Here is a 23,198-nt window from a genome sequence, read left to right as displayed (position 1 = left end):
GAGGACATGTGCACTGTCATTTGCAACGCTGTGCGTTTGTGTGTGTACTGTAACGGTGCCTTTGTGTGCGTGTAGTGTATGCATGTATGTATACGTGAGTGCGTGCAGTGGTCCAGCTGCTGCCTGTGTAACTCTAGTAAACATCAAGGCAGCGCTTTACTTTGCTGAATTAACGAATCTCTCACATCCATGGCCACGCGCCGCCTTTGAAACGCACACCGCCAGCTTCGGCTCGGCACTTTGAACGCTCAAGCTTTTTCTGCCTCGCCCACCCTGCTCTTCCCTGTATCAAATTATACTCTAGTTAAATATCTACTCATTATTACTTTAGTAGCTTTCTACCCATTTGACCTTTTCTCATCTTACATCCATGAATTCACTTTCACAACTTGGCATGGCGGTGCTTTCGCAAATGCTGGAAAATAATGAGATGAAAATCCCCAATTAAAGGTGGGGTATGTAATTTATTTCAGAAACACTTTTTGTTATATTCCATGGAATGCTCTTAACATCCCGATAGCAATGAATATCTTAAGTGCTTTGACAAAAAATCCATAAAAAAATGTCATCTGTGGAAGCCGTAGCGCTGTAAAAAGCACGACCAATCATTTTAGCTGGCCCGGCTAAAATAACTGGATGGCCTACCTGCCTGTCAGCCTTCCATCGGGGCACAAAGTTATCTCGTGCCCTCATTGGTCATGTGCGCGTTCGTGTGTGTTGGAGGAGGGGCTCTGTAAGGAAGTGGCAGATTTTTTCTAGCGCACTCGAGCTGGTTTCTCCAAAATTACCTATCCCACCTTTAAGGTTTCGTACAAATTGCACAAAGTTTTCCTTTTATATCTTAATAACTTTATTATTTCCATAAGGCTAATCCACTCTTTATTAATGAATATTCATACATGAATCCTCATGTTCTTTCATTTATTGCCTTCTGCAGTCAGATTTATTTCATGTTATATGCATCTCCGTCTAACAACGACTATTTGTTAATCATGACTATTGAGTACTTATTCATAATACAATTTTTTGTATACGTCAACTCTTCATAATATGCGCTGCAGAGTACTTAAGAGTAAGTTACTGTTCAAGAGTAAAATATGTCATATTTGTACATACAAATACTAGTTTAATGATGGAATTTAAACATGTATATCTACTTAAGTTATTCAACTCCACTACATTGCACAGGCACCCTTTTCCATATATATTTATTGATAACTTCAGTTACTATTTAGGAGATTTAGAATAATTAAACAAAATATGAATCATCGAATAACTGATAATACATTATTGTAGGCTAAGATACCTGGCAATATCTAAAGTTAATAAAATCAGCTCTACCTTTACAAGCTTCAAAAATAAGGTGATGACCACAATAAAAAAATTAAATCCATCAATAATCTAATATTATGTAATAGGATTCAGGAATTTGGTTCATTTTTACTCAATTTAAAGTTATACTTAAAATATAGTACTTTAACTTAAGTAAAATAGTTAATTAAGGCAATACATTTTGAGTGGCAAATATGCTTTTAAGCATTAAATAAATCTGATTGAACAACTTTACATAATATACATTTTGCTAATGTATAACTGCTTTTATTGAAGCACCCTGATGCAGTTAACTCCACCCACCCAGTATTCCCAGTAAAATAAATAATCTCTACACATATATAACACTAACATAAATATTTAAAATGTCCTAGCTTCTTAGTGGCCCTTGCCTGCCTACCGCTGTTTCAACCGTGATCCCTGCAGGAATTTTTAGAGAGGCTTTAAAACATGTCACACTTCAAAGCAACTGCTGGACCTCTGAAGTGTTGCTATTTCATCTGCATGTCCACAAATGTGTGCAGGAGTTTGTTTTCTTTGCACATGCTTGGATGTATGATTGTTTCTGCACAGATCTGCGTGTACTAAAGTGCCTATGAGGTTCTACACACCCCTGATAGATGTGTTTTTAGTGTATGTGTTGAGAATATGCGGTCGTCTCGTTGAACTTCAAAGAAGCTGGCACACTTTGCTGTGAGAGGCTACATGCTGACAGGCTGTCTTTGATGAACAACTATTTACAACAATGTAAAACCAAGCCGCTCATCATGATGTGCCGCCGGGCCACGTCTCAACATGACTCACCTGGATGCCTGCTTTGTTCATCTCTCATTTGTGTTACTCAGAGCTGTTTGTGATTTAAGAATACAGAAACCTTAAAAAGCGGCACAAAGTGGGATGCTATGTTCGTGTAACTCACCTCCGATAGTGAATGAGAGCTGAAAAGACATTCAGCAGCTTGCATATCTCACAGTGAAGGAGCTGTATTGAAACTGGGTAATGTATTTAGAAGTGTCCTTGTGTAAATAGGCAACACACATTTCTGTTGTTGTCATTTAAAGCTAGGCAATATACTATATCAATATTATATCAATACCATAGTATTAGACATAGTCCTAGATATAGTCTTAGATGTGATTAGTTTCTGTCCTTTTTTTTAGCACAATTTATCACAAATCTCATTGAATATTTTGTGAAATCACAGATAGTCAACCTTACAATGTTGTCCAAATATTGGTATTGATGTATTTGATTAAAAATGTCATTTCAACACAGATTTCATCAAGCCGTACTCTCATGTAAATGTGTTTAGTCCAAAGTCATCTACAGGAGGGAATCTGATGCCTTGAGGCAGAACATCTCTCTAATTCGTGTTGATTTACATACTTTAAAAATGTAGGAAAACCAATGCCATATTCATTGTGTGTCAGAGCGGCATTTATGTTACCACATGCTGAGTCCTAAATGGATATATGCAGAATACAGTAGGAGTAGAGTAGGAGGAGAAGGGTCTGCGGTGGCTCAGAGCGGCTTAACTCTGCGGCTTGTTCTCGTTGTTTAACGACACGACTGACAACATCGACACATCCTCCGCTCTCGCTTTCTTTCTTCTTACTTCTGTTTCCAGTGCTTGTGAGAGCTTTGGTCTTCAGGCCAACTAAAGTTACAGCCGAGAAGCGAAAAAGGACACACTCGACTCGTCACGGAGGCTTAAACCCGACCGATGTTGGCATGAAGCGTCAGAACACCCAACGAAACAAGGCTCGCATACAGAGAAATTGAGTTATGATGTTAGCGCTGAATGGAAGCATGGACTATCCTGTAACAGCTAAACATCTCTGGATTGGCATTTAAAAGGGCGTCAGATTTGGTTTGCTTGCCAAAGAGCTACAGTACGTGCAAAGAATTAATTCAATATTCTGAATTCAGACAAAATTACAGTACTACAAATGTAGCCTAAAGGCAGTTACAGAAATACCAAAAAGAGTCAGAACAGATGAATGTAGAGAAGAGATTGGTTGTAACCACAGTGTGTGTGTGTGTGTGTGTGTGTGTGTGTGTGTGTGTGTGTGTGTGTGTGTGTGTGTGTGTGTGTGTTGGTGTGTGTGTGTGTGTGTGTGTGTCAGTATCAGTTTTTAGCATGCTGTCACACTGATCAAACTCCAGGCTGATAGCAGAGGCGCCGCAGACCCATCACACACGGCAAAAAAAAACATATTGTTCAAGCGTTTATGTGAAATATAATGCAGTGGAATGCACATCATACAAGTAAGCACATGCAGACACACACACACCTGATGGCTCTGAACAACAGCAGCCTGTTCGAGCTCATTTCTTGTGACATTGTCTGTTTCAAATTACATATCATTTCATTTGATATTTCTGTCAACAGTCATTTTCTGTAATCAGTCATTTTTGTCTGCCTCTTTCCCCTCAGCTATGCTCAATGTTTAAAAACACAACGCGTTAAAAGGATATTATCAAACTTCCTGGAGCTGAGATATGGCGTGGTGGGAGTTTTAAAAACAACAGTTTAGTCTGCCCGCCTTGTACGACCACATGACAAGAAAACATTGAATAGCCAACGAGGCTTTATCAAATCCAGATAAAACACTGGCTTTGGGATACATAGCTGAAACTTTGATAAACCTTTTGATAAGAGGAACAAGTTTTTCCATGCCGGCTGCTCTGAATGCGAGCGTTTTTCCGTTGTATCCCGCCTGCTTGTTGTCAGTGAGATTGGAAAAGCCAGATGTAACTGCTGGAATCTGAAGAGCGACAAAAGCAGAGTGAAGGGGGGAATCTGGGAGCATAATTCGCTCTTCACGTCGTCATTAAGACATCAAAGCGGCTGCAGGAGATACAGAGCTTTTCAGCGCGGGCCCAATGCATTTCTGGGAGAGGAGTAACGAATGAGATAGAAGAACAGGAGAGAAAAGAAAGAAAGGAGGGAGAGGGAGGAGGAGGAGGAGGAGGAGGGATATTGCGTGTTGAAGAACCAGTCTTTGCCTTTGATGATGGCGCAATAGCGAAGCGGCAAAAAGCAGACAAAAGTTTCTAAAACTTCAAAAGAAGCCTTTTTGTAGCGCAGGTCCGCGCTCTCTTTCTGCTTGATTCCTCCTTTCTTGTCTCTCCCTCCTCTCTTCAAACATGTCTTTGCTAATTGCCAGACCCTGTCCTGCCCTTCGCCGGCTCTCATCTCCTCAGGTCTATTCAGCGGGGGGGGTTGTTACAGCGGGAAGGCCTAATAACCCGCTCGGAGTGGACAATGGAGCCTGCAGGGCCAGCGACAGACCCCAGCCCTAATGAGAAAAGACTCCTTGAGCGAACAAGCATGTCTGTCAATAGAACGGCCTATTATTGAGTTACAGGCTGGGGGGTAGGGGCAGTGTGTGAGTGTGTGTGTGTGTGTGTATGTGTGTGTGTGTGTGTGTGTGTGTGTGTGTGTGTGTGTGTGTGTGTGTGTGTGTGTGTGTGTGTGTGTGTGTGTGTGTGTGTGTGTGTGTGTGTTTTTCTCCGAAGCCATGGGTGCATCTGTCTTTGTATGTTAAAAGTAAAACTAAAGATTGAAATGGGAAATAAAATAAGAATCCAAATGACAATTTAGCCGAGTGTGTCTATCTGCATGTGTGTCTGCCTTAGTGTGTGAGTGTGTGTGTGTGTGTGTGTGAGTGAGTGTGTGTGCGTGTGTTGCTTCCTCCTGAGGGTAACAATAGTGAACAGGACAAATCCTCCAGAGCGCATAATGGCCACTAAGCTGTCTATTCAGAAGTACACAGCTCCCCTGCTAACTGCTCTGATCAGACACGAATACCCTCACTACACACCCCTCTACCTCCCTCCTCATATGTCCTAGATCTTTCTTATTCTTTTTCTCCTCATCTATCCATCCCTCCGCATGGCATTATCACAGAAATATAGTATATCTGCGTTAGAAAAACTCCTGTTATGTATTTATCTTGGTTCCAATTATCTGCAGTAATATCCACATTTTATCAGAAGATGTGTTTGATTTCTTTTATTCATGTAGAAAAATCTATCGTTCTATCATTTGACTAGGGCACTATGGCATACTGCAGTTCTCAAATAGCAGGAGACGAAATATTTGATAAAGCTGAAATGTGTGTCAGAATACCATTTCAAATTCAATATTGTCGTGCTACAGAGAAGTCCTGGCCGAGACATCATACTCCATAGAATAAAAAAAACATCTGTTTGCTAGGAGTCGTCACCAATTCTGATGACAACATTATCACTCTCCCAAACGTTATATTGGTCAAAATGAGTTCAGTCCTGTTAATGACCTACACATGGTGTATCAGTGCTGTATTTACCTATCAAATATTTGTATGGACCTCAAAGTCTTCATGTACAGATGTATTTATCTATTCCTTAGAGTGATTAGGTTTTAATGAAGTTCTGACCATCTGTCGCGCAACAATTCCCCTTACCATCTCTTCTTTCATACCAATCATCTTTGCAGTGTGTGTGTGTGTGTGTGTGTGTGTGTGTGTGTGTGTGTGTGTGTGTGTGTGTGTGTTTGCACTGATGAGGTTTTGGAGAGGTTAACCCCTTTGCAGTGAGAATGCAGAGTATGCAGGAGGATGCATAGTGAAGGGGAGCAGGACACATCTATAAGCACCACTCTAAGAGCAGCGAGTGTCTCCTTGAGAGGATTTGTTGATGACTTCAACATTTCTGAACTCTCTCTGCTTTAACACCTCATGTTGTCTTAGTTGCTTCATCACTTACTTCATTGCTAAATAATTTATGAAAAAACAACATTATATTATATATTATTATTATTATTAAGGAATTAGCACTAAACTCCTTCTGATTGTTTCTTGTGAATGTCCTTTTATTGCATGTTGCTAAAAAACCTTCCGTATCTTCCGTATAAGATTTGATGTCTGACTTTCTGTGTGGATACAATGAAAATACTTAATTTAATACCTTGCTAAGAGAAAAGTAAACACTTTATTCTCCTACAAATGTGTATTCTTTAGTAAAATACGTTAAACTTCTCAAATTTGAAATGCTGTTTGGACAACATACAATAACTACATCTTATCTAATTAACACACATTAGAATTAAATCCATAGGACCGGATACTTGATGCCAGCTTTCACTACAGTTTTTGATACTTAGTGTTAACACAGTGTTACTTTCTGCCTAAAAGTGTTACAATTTTAATATAAACATACTTTAAAAAAAGTTTACTATGTGATTATAACATTTTGTCCATTATTGCCAAGAATTCTCTGTATCGTTTTCCCCTCACCCCCTTCTCATCTTCTGTTACTGTTGGACTCACATCGAGAAGTTTGGTATTAATTACATTAAACAAACTGAGGAACTGAGATGCTTAAAGGCAGCCCACATCCTCAAATATTCAGCTTTACTTGTATTTGGGGACACAGCATACTTCACGATATGAGTAATAGTGCACCAAATGGCCCATGTTAAATTGTGCTACATTTGTTACTTATCATACTTATATGTTGTACTCAGAGGATGCCCACTATGCCAAAACACACACTGGGAAGTAAGGTAACACCTCATATTAGCTATGGGAGAGTTACTGTGGAAACGCAGAGTGAAAACACGTTTTGCTTTAGTCTTTGAGCACAGCTGGCAGATAAAGGCAAAGTCTACCCTAAAACCAAATATGAAAAGGAGATATAGTGTAGTATGAGGAGCAGGCAGACGAACCAAGGAGGAGTGTACTAAGAATGATTGAAATGGATTTCTTGATTTGTATTTTTGTTAATTCATTTTTGTTAAGACTAAAAACACAGGTGATGCCAAGTGGGAAACAATGGAGGCAGACCTGAACAGATTCACATGACATTTTGATCATTTGAGAGAAAACATTTGATTGGAGAAGCTGAATTGAAAAAATGTCAAACTTCAGGGAGAGACATTAGCATTATAAACTATCCAAAATCACATAATTCGTGTGCTTTCACTCTGTTTTCGGGTGGATTTCTTCTTCAAAATGACTGCTCAGGTCCTCGAGGAAAAAAGGCCCGCTGACTGACAGATGGCATCTCGTATGGAGAATTGAAGAGTAAGCTAGCAGAGGGTATTTAAGATCCATTAGGGGTCTATGGGAGCTTGACTTGGCATACAAAAAGTAGATGCAGGCCATACTCACACACACGCACACACACACACACACATACTCACACACACACACACATGCACACACACACACGCAAATGCACATAGACAAATGTAAATGGAGCATGAAGACAAACAGAAAGGGAAAGAAAGAGGAGCTTGAGAGGGAAGATATCTTCTCTTGGCTGGTGGAGTGGCAGGAAGACTTCCACAGGGGGGTTTGAGAGGGAGAGAACAAGAAGAAGAAAGAACAATAGGCGCTTTCACACCGGAGTACTTTTCCCAGGAATAGTTCTGATAGTTCCTGGGATTTTGCATTCGCACCAAAAAGATCTGGAACTAGAACTTTTTTTTGCGAACCTTTTCACCCCCTTTTTAGTCCCTGCTAGAGAGCACGGACTTTCCCTGGGAGAAAAAGGTTCCAATTTCTGATTGGCTGGGCGAATTGCAAACTACGCCCCGTGAAACTCTGAAAAGTTTTGTGAAGCCGCCATTTTATTTGAAGAAGTGACGTCAGTGGCTTCATTTGCGTAATCCTCCCTCAGGGACTTATTCCGGTGTGAAAGCGATCTACTAGGACAGTTCCGGGACTAAAGAGTTCGGCGGGACTAAGTACAGGGAACTAAGTACGGCAGAGTACTTGGTGTGAAAGCGGCTATGGGAGAAGGTAACCCCTAGATTCCACCGGGTCCGTCTGCGGCGCGTTGCGGGCGCGTTGCGGGCGCGTTGCGCGTTGCGGGCGCGTTGCGGGCGCGGTGCTCACGGCGATCATGGCCACTCTAGTCAATGGGTGCTATTCCACCACACGCGGCGCGTTACGGCTCAGAAGCGTCCCAGAAGCGTCCCAGAAGCGTCCCAGAAGCGTCTCGGCGCAGGGCTCCTCTAAAATTAGGATGAATCCTATTTTTGACGCGGCGCAAGTAGGAGGAGAAATGCCAGCGTTCTCCTCCGGTTTACAGGCACTGTGTAAATTATATATATAGAATAATTATTTTTTACCACTAAAATACAGCAACACATCTTTGATTCATGTCGTTTATAACTGGAATATTACAGTTATTATTAACTTTGTCTGTACAAAGTAGCCTGTCCAGGAAATATGCCCAAATCAACAAAAAATGCGAGCCGGCAGGCAAGACGCTCCGCTTCTGAAATGCTTCTGAAACGCGCCTGGTAGGGTATGACGCCTGAGGAGGCCGGACCAAAACCGCTGCGCAGCCGTAACGCGGCGCAGACGGACCCGGTGGAATCTAGGGGTAAGAGGAAGGACAAAGGAGGTGAGGTGAGAGGTGCAAGATATGAGATGCAGTCTTGGTGAGGATGCAATAGGTTCAAAAAGTTAAAGGGGCCCCTTCCTGTAGTGGGTTATATTGGCTTTTGTGCATGTAAATGGTCTAAAAGGACTCATCTTCAATATTTTGTTGTTTGATGTTTTTTTATACTTATTCGTCCAGTATTTCATTTTTTAACAGTGCACCTATTAAACAAGTGTTGTGCAGATGCTGTTGAGTGTTTACTTTCTCACAGATGATGTGTTTTGTATATACATATCTCCTGTGTTGAATATAAGAGTGACATCTCTACCTGTTAGGACATGGGATTATACAAAACTTCTAATCCTTATTGTTTTTTGTTCTCCAGACCTGTTCACATCTTCAAACTGAAGTCAGGAAAAAAAACATTTTCCATAATATTTACTCTTTTCTTTCCGTCTCTTTGTCCCGTTCGGTGTCTTTCCGTGTCTTTGCTTGAAGTGAAACGAGGCAGAACGAGAGGATGTGGGACAGACAGCCGTGAAAAGGAGGCCAGGGCCTCTGAGGAGTGTGTTCACATCTGTCTGAGATGTGTGTGCGTTTTTGTGTGAGTGCATGGAAAAACAACTAAATGTCTTCCTGACCTGTCTTGTTGATACGTATCGAAAGATACAGCACATATATATCTTGGTACATCTGTGTTTGTCTCAACTGGACTCAACAACAAGGTGAAAAACAGCTTCTGAAACTTGACTCTGGTCTTTCTCCCCCTTGTCTGTAACTCCACATTCCCCCCATGCACTTTCATATGAACACACACACACACACACACACACACACACACACACACACACACACACACACACACACACACACACACACACACACACACACACACACACACACACACACACACACACACACACACACACACACACACACACACACACACACACACACACACACACACACACACACACACACACACACACACACACACACACACACACACACACCAGCATGTTTACATCTCCTTTCTTCCCAGTGCCACCCTGATTTCCGGAGGAGAGGCTTTGTTTACTTCGATGTAAAGGTGGCAAAATGTTACAACAGGAGGACCAGCATAACAGATCTGATGCAGAGTGATAGAGAAGAAATAAAGCTTTACACTCACTCTCTCTATCTCTGGTGTAATTCCTCCAACTCATTAATAAAATGTTGTGAAACTCTGATCAGTGGTTTAGCGGTTCTGCCTTCAAGTTTAAAGTTGGATCGTCCCTGAGTGCTTCTGGTCTAAGATGCATATCAGGTAATCACAATATAGTTGGTTTAGCTCTGGTTCCTTTCTTTTTTTAGTGGCTCCCGATGTTGGAGGTGCCATGGTGCGGGAAGAATTGACACATTTCTTTTAAATTGTACATTTATGTGTGGGTTTATATCACAAAAAGTGGGAAATTGTGTGGGAAAGAAACTCCCTCTGGAGTGACCTTTGGGATTTTTAGCCTCCTATTACTAGGATGGGTTAAATGCAGAGAACAAATGTCACTGTGTGTGCTGTGTGCTCTGCATGTGTGACCATTAAAGAGGGTTTCATCCCTCCAATTCTATTCTATCTACATGGACAAAAAAACGACATAACACACTACGGGAAATGGAAAAACCGATAAAGCATAATAAGCTGAGAAGGCAGCACTAAACCTTTGTATATTTTTTCCAGGCAGCAAGAAAGAGTCAAAAGGAGAAACACAGGAGAAACCTGGGATTTGATTCAAGGTTAGTGAAGGCAACACTATAGTTTAAGAAGAGGGGGGCTAAACCACTCGATGATTTCTTTTTCATGTTCTGTAAATCATGATTGAGACCTGCCTGGAAAAGAAAATCCCCTGTGAGGCCTCAAACCCTCAAACTGAACACCAACTGAGCGGTTCCTGAAAACCAGCGAGCTGCAGCTCCAGGTTCACTCCATGCATTTTTCTGCCATTAGTGAGAAAGTGCTGTGTGTGTAACCTGAGCAGAAGAATCTGGCGGTAAGAACGCTTAACCCATGCACGCACACACACGAAAACACACATGAAAAAATAAAGCAAGACAGGCACAGCTGCCCTGGTGTGTTTGTACGTAGGTGGGTGAGGGTTAGGTTGTGTTATTTGAGATTTTAAGGCACTGTGCAATTACATGTGTGTGTGCATGACTCATACCAATTAGGCTGCAAACCTTGGCCACCTCTACATCCTCTCCAGACGAGGCACCAGATATCTAAATTAAAAACTGCGTAACGTGAGAAGACAAAAACAGAGGAGGTATCAGGCCGTAGGAACTGAGGGATCCAGAGATGATGTCGGTCTGCAACCTGATCCGATGTGTGCGTTTTTTGGCCGGAAGACAGCTGCAGTCTCACACATGCAATGCAGTTCAATAGAGACGGAATAAACCTGAATGAAGGAGCGTGATTTGCTTTCCAAGAACTGGACTGAAGCAACATTTTTTAAACATTTTTCCTGCATGCGACTTCACATTGAATTGTCGTGACATACAGGATTGAGCCATGTGACCTCATGGTGTCAGTCTGTATTAAGTGATAGTTGATTTGAGTTGCATTTGGCATTGTTATAGGACTAATCCTGGCATAAAACTGCAGCGCTCAGTTTGAAAAAGATGTTGAATAGAATCATTTTTCTGAAACAATCCTCTACCAAGAACTGCTTTGTGTATATTTTCACGTTCCATCTTGCGCTTTCATTTTTCTTATTTCAACATTCATTATGCATCTGCAGCTTGATGAATATAAATCATGCAAAAGCTCATTAATTCAGACATACAGTATTTCTATGTTTGATATCTTTCTCCTCCTCTCTTTTTCTCTTTGTACGACAATTATGGCCAGATGTCAGCGTCTGAGGTTGGGCTCTTAAATCATCACAAATCATCACACCATCAGACACAAGTGAGTTGATGAAGATTTTCATTAAAACTCGAACAAACATTTCCTTCTCTCTTACGCATAACTTCCTAAATTTGCTGAAGACACGCTCCCATTGTTATCACATCTGTTTTAAAATATCATTTTTCATCATTCATGGAGAGTGAAAATAATTACAAAAGATTGACAGGAGAGAAAAATAGATTGGGAGAAGAAATGAGAGCTCTCTTTGCGAACAGATTCTTTGAGGACATTGATGTTTGTTGAGCATAAAAAAAAAATCTCTCAGAGTCTCTCTTTACTGGTGGTCCCATAAATCTGCATACACCAACGCATGCATACACAACCTCTCAGATAAACAAGCACGTATACACACACACAAAGACTATTTACTCACGCAAACATTTGCCAACCTACACACGATAAAAGACTTCAAGGAATCTTCTAATTTGCCCCGCCAACAAAAGCCTGCCTTCACACAAACGCCTCTCCGTCACTCCCAACCACAGGGCAGCGGTACAGAGGATGCTTTATGGCAATCAAATTGCTATTACGGTCGGGGGAAAAAATAGGAAACTGTGAAAATATTGAAACAAATTAAAGTGTGACTGAGGAAAAACGAGCCGGCTGACTGAAGATGGAGGAATGAGTGCCGAGATTGGGCGTTAATAGGAAAAAGGTGCTAAAGATATTTAGAGTTAGAAATTGAGAGGGAAAGACTATGGCGCGTTTCCACTACAGCGCGCAGCCCGGTTTAAGAGGGCTGTGACGTCAGCGGCCCGTCTTTGGTTGCGTTTCCACTTGGCCTAGTACCGGCCGGCGGGTCCTAATTCACAGTTTTTCTGGCCTCATAAAATCGTGGGTCCAGGGCCAGAGACAACGAGGCTGAGTCGGGCTGAGTATGCTAAACTAGAGAGAGCGTCGCTGGCAAGGGGGCTACAACTACAACAAGATGGACATATTTGACCGTGATTTAATTGTAATACACGTTTCAAAATGATGCCGAAGTAACAACATACTGATACCGGTTAGTAAAAACCATGAATTAATGCTTTGTCAAGTCTGCAGACAGACGGCAGGCGAAAAACCTTTTAAAATGCTTGTTTTCTAAATGGAGATTGGCTAAGCTAACGCAGTAAATGCTCCGACCGTCCACACTCACAACAACGGCCTATACAGACATAAATAAAGCAGCGACTGTATTCACCATGACACAGGCAGTCTGTGGTTTGTACTTGTTTAACTTTTGTCTAGTTTCTGAACATATATGAGGAGCTGTGAGCTCTGAGTGCTAACAGCTAACGGCTGTGTTGTTTTTCTGGGGTCCTCTGAAGATCACGTCACGGCTCCGCCTACACTGCGTTACTATAGATACTGCCCCAGTTCCTAAACTGTAATGGAAATGCGCCATAAAGTGAGCCAGTCCTAACGAGGCCCAGCCATACCGAGCGGGGCCGAGCGAGGCCGTGTAGTGGAAACGCGCTAGACGCAGGTGTGGGCTCATTACTGTGAAGCGCAGCGGCCATAGAATAATTACAGCAGGACCACACAGGAGAAGAGAGGAGATGAAAGGAGGGAGGAGGAGGAGGAGGAGGAGGAGGAGGCAATGCAAAGCAGCAGAGAGAGAAACTCAGAACAACTGCATCCATGCTTTGAACATCATTGGCTATGCAGATTGTTCCAGCTATGAAAACACGCTAACTGCCTCTCTAAGGAGATGCCATGGCATGATTCGCGGCTTGTATTACAGCGAGGGTCCTCTCTGAAGGTTAACCCGGTGCAGCACTAAGTGTCTCTGGGTACCATTTGTATAATCTGTGGTAACGTTGTCATGTAGCCTCTTTTCTTGGATAGCATGTGGCAATTCTCTTGATCCCAGTTTGAATGGGATTTGGTGCAATGACATGTAAACGTTTGAGTCTTAATACCCTTTTTTAAAATTAAAGTTTTGTTTTCTTAAAGGCATTTTTAAACAGAATGTTTTTCATTACGTGCTAAAATAAAAGCTCTGGAGCTTAGGTATGAAGTTTCAAATATGATTATTTGTAGAAAATGTTTACCTAAGTACTTCAATATTTATTTTCAAAGTTCATTAATGGACTTTGGAACAGCAGTTGAAGGCACAATGTCATTTCAATATCTATTTAATAGCTGTTGTGGTAAATATATCAGAACATCTTCCTCAGCAGGCTGAGTTTGCCCCGTTGTCATGGGACAATGTTTATGTAAAGATGAGTACAAACATTTTAAACATCTGCAATCTGAAATGTTACACTTTGATTGAACTCTCCAGAGCAGATACTGGACTCTAAGGTTATTTTGTCTACAACACCTTTACTTTTGCAGGTGCATCAAAACAGCCCAATATTGCACCTATCTGAAGGTTTTAAATTGACATTGAAAGCTTTCTGCATGTTTGGATGGCATATGGTCAAAGGATTACTTAAAGTCCTTATTTCACTTGTTAAGGTACTAATTCTTCGAGTTCAATGAGACCAAAGTAGCTCATGAGGGTTCACCCAATTCATTGCTTCTGAAGCACATGTGTGCACGCATATATGAAAGTGAATGAAAGGGACGGTGAATGAGTGTGAGTGAATGAGGGAGGGAGGGAGAGAGAGAGAGAGAGAGGGAGGGAGGGAGGCAGCAGCTGTCTGCCTGGATGACCTCAGCTGCAGCTGCTGCCCCCCCGCCCGCTGCCCTCTGTATGCCAGCTCGCCTTTGAAGTTCAGGTCAATACCGATACAGCTCTGGATCACAGACCGATAATGATTACTGGAGAATAGAAGCGCTTAATTCATGGCCAATTATCCAAATAATTGAGCTAACAAGCAAAACATGTATATGTGTGCACCTGAAATTGGATGGCAACCCTGACAGAAACAGAAACGGTACTTTCAAGGATGTTTCATTTTTGTGGTTTAAGCAAAAGTTGTATATATCATATTCTAGATATTGCTACATGTATACCAAGAAAACAAGCATTGAGTCTTTTTGTAAATCGTAACATTTGAGAGGTTTCTTTGCCAGCAGAATTCTTTCAAGATTCCCACTTTGGTACATTAATATTGGCAGGTTATATCTGTACCGCAGCACTTTGCCGACGGTGGGCATAGAGAGATTCTCTGGAACGCTGGAACCTGACACACACACGCACACGCACGCGCACGCACACACGCACACACACACACACACACACACACACACACACACACACACACACACACACACACACACACACACACACACACACACACACACACACACACACACACACACACACCACACACACACACACACACACAGGATGGCATGTAGACAAACACATGGAATGATGCACACACAGAGGGCTGTAGAGACATACACACACTGATTTGCATGTGTTAATGCGCACTGACACACCGTTGACCCGCCAGGTATTTTGTTTACATGGTAGAAGTTAAGGGAAGAAGCTATTTGAGTCTCAACTGTATAGAAACAAGAAGTTTGTCACAGGGTATAGCCACCACTTTGGAAATTAAAAGTTTGAAAAACTTAACATAAAGATATTTACAATCAGACACTGAAAACTGACTCAGTGTTTCAGATGCCGTGTTGGAAAATGATCATGTAGAAAAAAAACAAAGCCCAACAATGTGTCTTTCATAGAGACATCGAAATGGAGACACACACCCACACACACATTTCCTGCTCATTCATAATCATACAGGAACACACAAGAACAACAATTGTGGTCAGACACGCGCACAAAGCATAACAACTCAGACAAAAGCAGCGCTTCATTGTCTGGGGAATTACACAGATTTGATTACTGTATAATGGCCCCACCAACCAAACCTGGCTAATTATACCAGTCGAAAACATACATATTTACACTGAACTGGCATTGTATCGCCTCCAGCTGTCTTTAGTGTCTGTCATTTGAATTGAATTCAAGGTTTGCTGTTGTTTATGTTTCATAGTTTGTTTCTTTATTATATTAATGTTATAATTTATAAAATAACGTATTCTTATATCCCAGAAACTCACACAGGAGAATCAATGCAAGCAAGCCAGAATGAAAAAAAAGTAAAGAAAAATAAAGCCTGAAAAAACAGATGCTAGGATGGAAACCGTCTGTAATCATACAAACACACGCGTAAACACAGCCCCACACTTTTTCAATAAGAGACTAGTAGTGTAGCTTTCTTGTCCAATCACAATTTTGAAAGTTTGAAAAGTATCACACAGCCCGGGTCTCAACGATGGTAAAAATTGTCACGATCTTGGTGTTATGTCACGGTGTTAGTGTTGTCTGTCTGGTAATGGGTTTTGTTTTGCTGTTCTGTTCTCCCTGTCTCTTGTTTTCCTCCTGTGTCTGATTGTCTCATTGTGTTCACCTGTTGCCCTTGTGTTTCTGCCTCCCTTACCCAGCTGTTTCTCGTCCCGTGATTACCCCTCTCTGTATTTAGTCTTGTCTTTCCCTGTGTTCCCCTGTCGGTTCATTGTTTGTTTTTCCTGTCTCCCTCCATGTCAGTCACGGTCAGCTTTTTGGTGAAGTATTTTCCTTGTGTTACCCATGCCATGTTTTTTGATCTTCAGCTTTGAAAATAAAGCTCGCCTTTTGTTTATAGACGTCTTACCTTTTTGTAGTCTGCATTTGGGTCCTACCTTTTCCGTGATCTTAACAGTGATCCTAACAGTGATCCTAACAAAAATAAATCTTCCAAAAAGTTGTTTGATAGTTCTAAGTAACATATCAAGTCCAAGGTAAAAGTGATATTAGTACCAATCCTCAAACTAATTCAAATGTTGATATTTGCGTCTCATTTCACAGTCACATTGTTTTTCACTTACCTATAACGATGAGGGTGTAGTTGATGTTCACACTGCCGAACCCGTTGGTGGCCTTGCAGATGTAGGTCCCTGCGTCTTCAGGCTCCACCTCTTTGATCCGCAGACCGTGCTGCAGCACCCTGAAGCGCGTCCAGCCGCTGTGGATGTTGCGGCCATCTTTGGTCCACATGATGAGCGGCGGGGGGTCTCCCTCCACGGGGCAGGGCAGCTTCATGGTGCGACCCAGACGGACGCTCTGCCGGTGGGCCACCCGCTCTGACACCCTGGGAGGACCTGGAGGGTAAAAGAGGAGAGAGGGAGTTATTGAGATGATCAAACTATATTTAAAACTGTGTTATTGTCAGATAAATACACATTTTGATTAACTATCCTCCTAACACGCAACTCCTCTTCAGACTAGTTACAGGACACAAAGTTTACTGATTAAGTAAGGTGTACACAAATCTGCTTACTAAAGGTGTAAACAGGCGGGTTGGTTGACATTATAGACACCTCCTTAGGAAAGTTTTTTCATTTCCGATCAGAAAAGTTTTTTGTTTTTTTTCAGCAGCAGAAAAATATATTTTAAAACTAGGAAAAAATATGAAATGATTGTAGACTAATTATTATCCATAATGTTAGCACCAACAGATGTTTGCTTTGATAGGTCAATCTGATCCACACTGGCAGAGATACATCTAAAATATATATAATGTATCTTCCTATCAAGGGCTATTATTCATCCATTGTTACCCGCGTGTATTCATGTCCACCTTAAATAAGGTTGCGGTAACTATGAAATGTCAAAAAGTAGTAAATAAATTCACATTGAAATTCCTTGAGGTCAAAGTGACCTCTTTTTTTCTCTATTCCAAACCCCAAAATGTTGCCTTTACAATAATTTAGGAAAGATGCTAATTCTTAATGTTGAGAAAATGCAAACAGAATTATTGGTATTTTTCTTCATTTTTGCTTGACAAATGACTTTTAGGTGTGTTGAGAGACGGAAGTATTTAAAGGGAAGTGGGTGTGTCAACAGGTTTAGGATCAAGCTTACAATGACCGCTTGTAAATGCCTTTTCTTCACCTCCATGTTTGCCGGTACCTACTCTTTTTCATTGCTATTCTCAGAACCAATGAAGCATCCAAATATGGCTTTTAACACACACAAGGTATCCTCTGACCTTTAAGAAGATTATCATGGCTTAGCTCAAACATTGACATTTGATCACAGACAACAATAGAGTGCCCAGGCAGCAAACACAAAGCCAAGCTGATATCAACGGAGATGTCGTGGCGAGACATAAAATCAGGCGTGACCTTGACCGCTCAGTAGCCGCTCTACTGTGAAACTGCACACTAGGAAAACAGAGGGAGGTGAAGGAGCCGGCTGATTGACTGGGGAAGGTGGGAGGAAACTGTGGGGGTGATGGAGAGAACAAATAAGGAGCAGGGAGAAAGAGAAAGGAGAGGAAGGTAAGAAGAGAGAAAGGGAGGAAATTGGGGAATGAGGGAGGATGGAATTTAAGGCAGTCAGTCTGAGAAGAGAATGAAATATGGCCGAATAGGGGAGCAGTAAAAAGGACAAACAGGAAGAAGCAGGAGGAGGTGTAGGAGTTAGCATGCTTCACTGCACGTCTCCATCTCATTACTCCTTCTGCCTTAAAACAATACCCTACAAATATAGCTCTAAAAACACACAATAGGCCACCTTTTAGCAAACAAAGTGTCCTAACGGACTACAAAAGTCAATTGTTAGGAAAACATCACAGAACGACCCACTGCAGGTCATGCCAGTTTAAGATTTAAAGGAAGGACAAAGGCTCGGTGGATTTGAACAATGCCCTGTTCAAGGCTTATCTAGATTACATATAGGCTGATAAAGATTAGTAACATATCAACGCAAATATAGGGCCCCCTTTCTCTGATACCTTCTTATCACACAGAGTTAACACAGCCAGATACCTTAATTTGCCCTTGTGAAAAAGGGGTTAGTAAACAAGGACTATTGTGTTGTTTCTAGAGAGAAAGAGATGTTGGGATGTGGCCACAGGTGAAGAATAGGTGATCAGTAGATGAAGAGTTAAACACCCAATATAATTGAGCCCAGTGAAGCACATGAAGAGGCTAACCCTGCCATTAATGAACGACCAACCCTACCTACTGAACAAGTTTGTGAAACCAAAAGGATAATTGCAGCTTGCTAGAACTCAATTTGTAACATCCAGCATCAAAGCAATTCTGTGCCAAATTCCCCACATGTATACATTAAAATAATTCTTGTATCTTTTTAGAATAGATAGACTTACACAAAACATTATATTGCATATTCCAGTGTACTCCTGTTTTCTAACACCTCTTGAAATGATCCCACATTGCAAAATGAAAAAAATTATGTGTGAGAAACAACTGCGCCATGTCAAAGTTAAACCTTGAAGTTGGCCTGTATTGTAAAATGTAATTTAACATTACATTTTATTTAATTGTTTTCTCTTCAAGATAAGTTTGCTTATTTAAAAAGCTGTTTAAAACCTGTCTGGCTGACTTATGTATATTTCTTTGGGATAATAACTTGTAAAACAACTCCCTAAGTGGAATAAACATGAAAAATGATCTGCTACACAGATGGCTTGTAGCACTAACCTATATGCATATTTGCTTTTTTGGATTGGCTTTACAGAAAAGTGTTTCCCCCTTCCTTCAGGGTCTCAAACTTCTGAAGATTCAAAGAAAGACTCCCCATCATTGGCCCAGCTGTCAATTGTCACCAAAACAAAACAAAGCTTGATTTATTCCACCAATGTGCAGCTGTGGATGTCTGAGATGAATAAGGCGAAGTCGTGGACATAGAGCTGAATAAAAAAGGAGAACAGCTACAGTAGTCTTCTAGCACTTGCTGTTGTTTTAACAGGCGAGCAGGAGGTGGACACAATGATGGATGGATGCTGGGTAAATGTGTGAAAACGGCATTAGTCACACAGAGGTATTCACGGGAGCTTCTCCTCCCTCTCTCTCCATGTGTTCGCTCAGCTGTATGGCTTTCTCATCAGGGGCCCGACAGCTCACTTCTACTTCTCCTTTTCTATACCTCCATTTCTTTTTATTACATACTGTATATCTCCTCGTTGTAAATAATCTCCTTTCTAACTTTAATTCCTGTCCTGTTTCTTTATTTTTCATTGCCTATTGTCCTACATCCACCTCTTCTTCCCTATACCCAATACCTTTTAATGTTCCTATGTTTTCTCTCTTCTCATTTCTTCCTCCAACAGATTGAAATCTCATTCCTCTGAACTCTCTCTACTCCCCTGCTACTTTTCTCGTTCTCTCCCTTAACCCCTCGCTTCCCATTACTCTCCTCTCTTTTCCCCTGTCATCGCTCTTTTCCCCCCTCTCTATTTTGCTCTCTTACTCCATGCACTCTTTTCCTCTTTCATCACACTCATTCGCAACCATCCTCTTCGTTCAATACCGTATCTTTTCTTTCTCTCCCGTGTGATTTACTGGTCTCCTGCCTTTTTGGGATCTGCACTCACACATAACTTCCCCAGTTTCTTCCCCAGAGGATCGCAGGAGCAGAACCTCGAAGTGAACCCTTAACTTTCGACAGTTAACCTCTCTACCTCCCCCTTTTCTTATTTTCCTCTCTTTCTCTATCCGATGAAGGGAACACAGACCAGCAGCCTCCTTTCCTTCCCCTCCTCATCCTCCTCTTCCATGATCCATGACTGAAGTAAAGTCTTTTAAAATGTGTCTCTAGGGGTGAAACTGAAGAAAGTAAAACATCTATTCTACTCTTTAACAAGACAAAGGGTCAGTGTGTGGGTCCTATATGTGCTGCTGAGTGTTATGCTAAATATAATCAAATAATTCTAATCACAGTCTTTGTTGTCTGTTATATACTGTTTAGAAAGCCTGTGTCTTTGTACGTCTGCATGTGTGTGTGTGGGGAGGAGAATAGAAAATGTCAGGCCTCTAAAACGTTGGTCTGTTTAGTCCATTTGGGGCTTTATGGCGCTCCCTTGCCTGTAACTGTCCCCCCGAGACAATCTAAAGCACCTTGAAGATTGTTTGTGGGCCTCCAGACACACACAAACACATACCACGCTCCGCCTCCCTCTCCTTCTCCTTATATGCAGGGTGTGTGTCGGTAGGCGTGCACGTCTGGTATTCTGTAGCCCTAATGACAGGAAAATACGACCCACGTCAGAAACACACTACTCCCACAGAGGCAGCTTCCAGCCCCGAGCTGCACATCCTCTGCATGGATGGTAGCTCAAGGCCAAATAAAGCAGGAATCAGTCCACACGTTCTGCTCTTTTACTGGTGACTCCCAAAAACAACTGCAAATGCACTGCTCGAATTCCATAAAAGGAAAAGTTTGAGATTTTGGGGACTGCTTAATCCCTATCAGTTGTTATGAAGCTGGAGGAGTGCACGCCTCCAGATCCACCAGCTTCAAGACCATACATTTAAAATATTGTTTTAAGCTAACTCAAGACAGCCCCCCCCCCAATACTGCTCTAGTGTATAATGGATTTTGTAACTCCTTTTGTTATTGTTTGTCTTACTTTTGTTTGGTGGGAAATCGTGCTCCAAGTTTCAAACAGGATGTTTAATAAGCCTTCATTTTTTAAGAAATTGGCAAATTTGCATTACTAAAAGTTTGCCAAATGTTCTATTAGAAGTTCCTTTTTCCAGAGTTAAAGGTGGGGTAGGTAAGTTTGAGAAACCGGCTCGAGATACACTTTTTGTTATATTCCATGGAATGCTCTTAACATCCCGATAGCAATGAATATCTTAAAAAATCCATAAAAAAATGTCATCTGTGGAAGCCGTAATACTGTAAAAAGTACGACCAATCATTTTTAAATAACTGGATGGCCTACCTGCCTGTCAGCCTTCCATCTGTGCACAAACTTATCTCGTGCCCTCATTGGTCATGTGCGCGTTCGTGTGTGTTGGAGGAGGGGCTCTGTCAGGAAGTGGCAGATTTTCTCCGGCTGTGTATTTTCAAATTCTAGCGCACTCGAGCTGGTTTCTCCAAAATTACCTACCCCACCTTTAAGATTTGAGCGAGTTATGACTTTACTAAAAAAAATAGTAGTGTTTTTCACTCAAATCCACCTCATGGAGTATCTTTGCCTCACATTTGTCTGGCTCTGTCATCGAGATTAATCTACAGATATACATTTTGTCGTCACACTCAAGTGCACACAGACTGTTTTTCTTGCTTTGGCCAACAAATACTTCTAGTAAACCTTTGCATTTTCACACGGTAACATTAGCAGATATAAAACACTAAAGTTAAGCATCAACTCAGTTTTAGTATGTTTTCTTTGGTTCTGTTTTCTTCTTTGAAAATGTGAAAATCGTTTCCAGCAAATGTTAGAGCAAAGTGCTGTTTGTTTAAATCACTCACTAATGCTTTTCACAGACTTTCCCTTGAGGGAAATATAATAAGCAATGCCATAACTGTAGGATTTGTATCATATTTTACATTAGAAGGAAAACTATGAACACCTCCTCTCCATTTGCCATGAAAGCAAAGCATGCAACTACTTTGTCCTTTTTCTAGAGTGCTGAAAAAATGCCCGCTAATTTAGTCAATTTTGTGTGCATACTTTGGCAGTGTGTGACAGCCGGGACTGCACTTTATGTTTTGGTTTTGGATGGAGAGTTCACTTTTTAATGCCCTTAACGCTCCTCTGGTCTTAGAGTGAGATGGGTCTGCAGAGTCCAACACAACGTTGTTGTTGGCAGGGAATTGAGACTGGGGCGAGAGGGGAGAGCGAAGGAATGCTTTTGATGGAGAACACTTAACAGCGGGACGCAGCGTTGATGTACTGCACAAGGTAGAGGTGTGTGTGTGGATGTGTGTGTGTGTATGCATGCTGAGTTATGAAAGACTTAAGTACTGAGAGATAACAAAGTCCTCAAGAGGTCATCATTATTATTGGATCATTTATTTCTCTCTTGCACTTTTAAATAAGCTCAGAGTTAATAAAACAGGCAGGTTTATCCTCCTTGAATGTGCTTCAATGAAAATGTGTGTGTGCACAACTCAAATTACCCAATAACAGTAAGTCGGCTATTTGCGCAACACTTTCTGTAATCCCCCCGTTTTGTTTCTCTATCTGAATTCTCTTTACAGGCCTGAATCCTGTTATCACATCAATACCCAAACCCTAAATTGATTTTGACCAGTTAGATTGCTCGTTGCGTGACGCCACATTAGCTGATCCAAGTTTATGAGTGATTCTTTCTGCTTAAACTGACAGATTTAAGGCAAAAAACAACGTCTGACATCTTGGTGATTGTCTTCCCTTCTCTTCCTGTGGTTCAATTACACACACTAAAATGTTCAGGCCTTTCTGGGGCCCGAGGCAGGAGGCAGACTGAAGGCTACACATTAAGTTGTCTTCTTCAGGTATACACTTTCTTGTTGTCACTTCCACCTCGACAAAAGGTCAACTGCTGCTTGTTACTCCGTCCTGACAGTTAACACCAGGCCCGAGGCTGGGGAGGATACGCCGACATCATTGGAGGGCTACATGACACACACGCACATACACACTTTCACACATAAATCCAAAGGCTTACACTTGTCTCACACTCGCACACAAAAGGAAAACATACAGCAACCAGGAAAACCTTGAGGAATCTGCTGAGTGGTCGGTACAGCAACCAAATCCCCAAAGCAAACCACACCATCGTCTGTCTTAGAGCGCGCACACACGCACACACACGCACA

General features: G+C 41.6%; 1 protein-coding gene across 1 annotated transcript in view; it reads right to left on the bottom strand.

The window, feature by feature from the left end:
• The window catches only part of fgfrl1a (fibroblast growth factor receptor like 1a), a 70,759-nt gene that overhangs the window by 24,185 nt on the left and 23,376 nt on the right, over positions 1–23,198 (bottom strand). The window contains exon 3 of the mRNA XM_034140731.1: positions 16,466–16,738. Coding sequence (XP_033996622.1) covers positions 16,466–16,738 — 273 coding nt within the window. The remainder of the gene's footprint in view (positions 1–16,465; positions 16,739–23,198) is intronic.

Source organism: Trematomus bernacchii, unplaced genomic scaffold, assembly GCF_902827165.1.
Source record: "Trematomus bernacchii unplaced genomic scaffold, fTreBer1.1, whole genome shotgun sequence".
Classification (NCBI taxonomy): Eukaryota; Metazoa; Chordata; class Actinopteri; order Perciformes; family Nototheniidae; genus Trematomus; species Trematomus bernacchii.
Note: the sequence above shows the minus strand (reverse complement) of the source record. Positions and strands in the feature narration are given on the sequence as shown.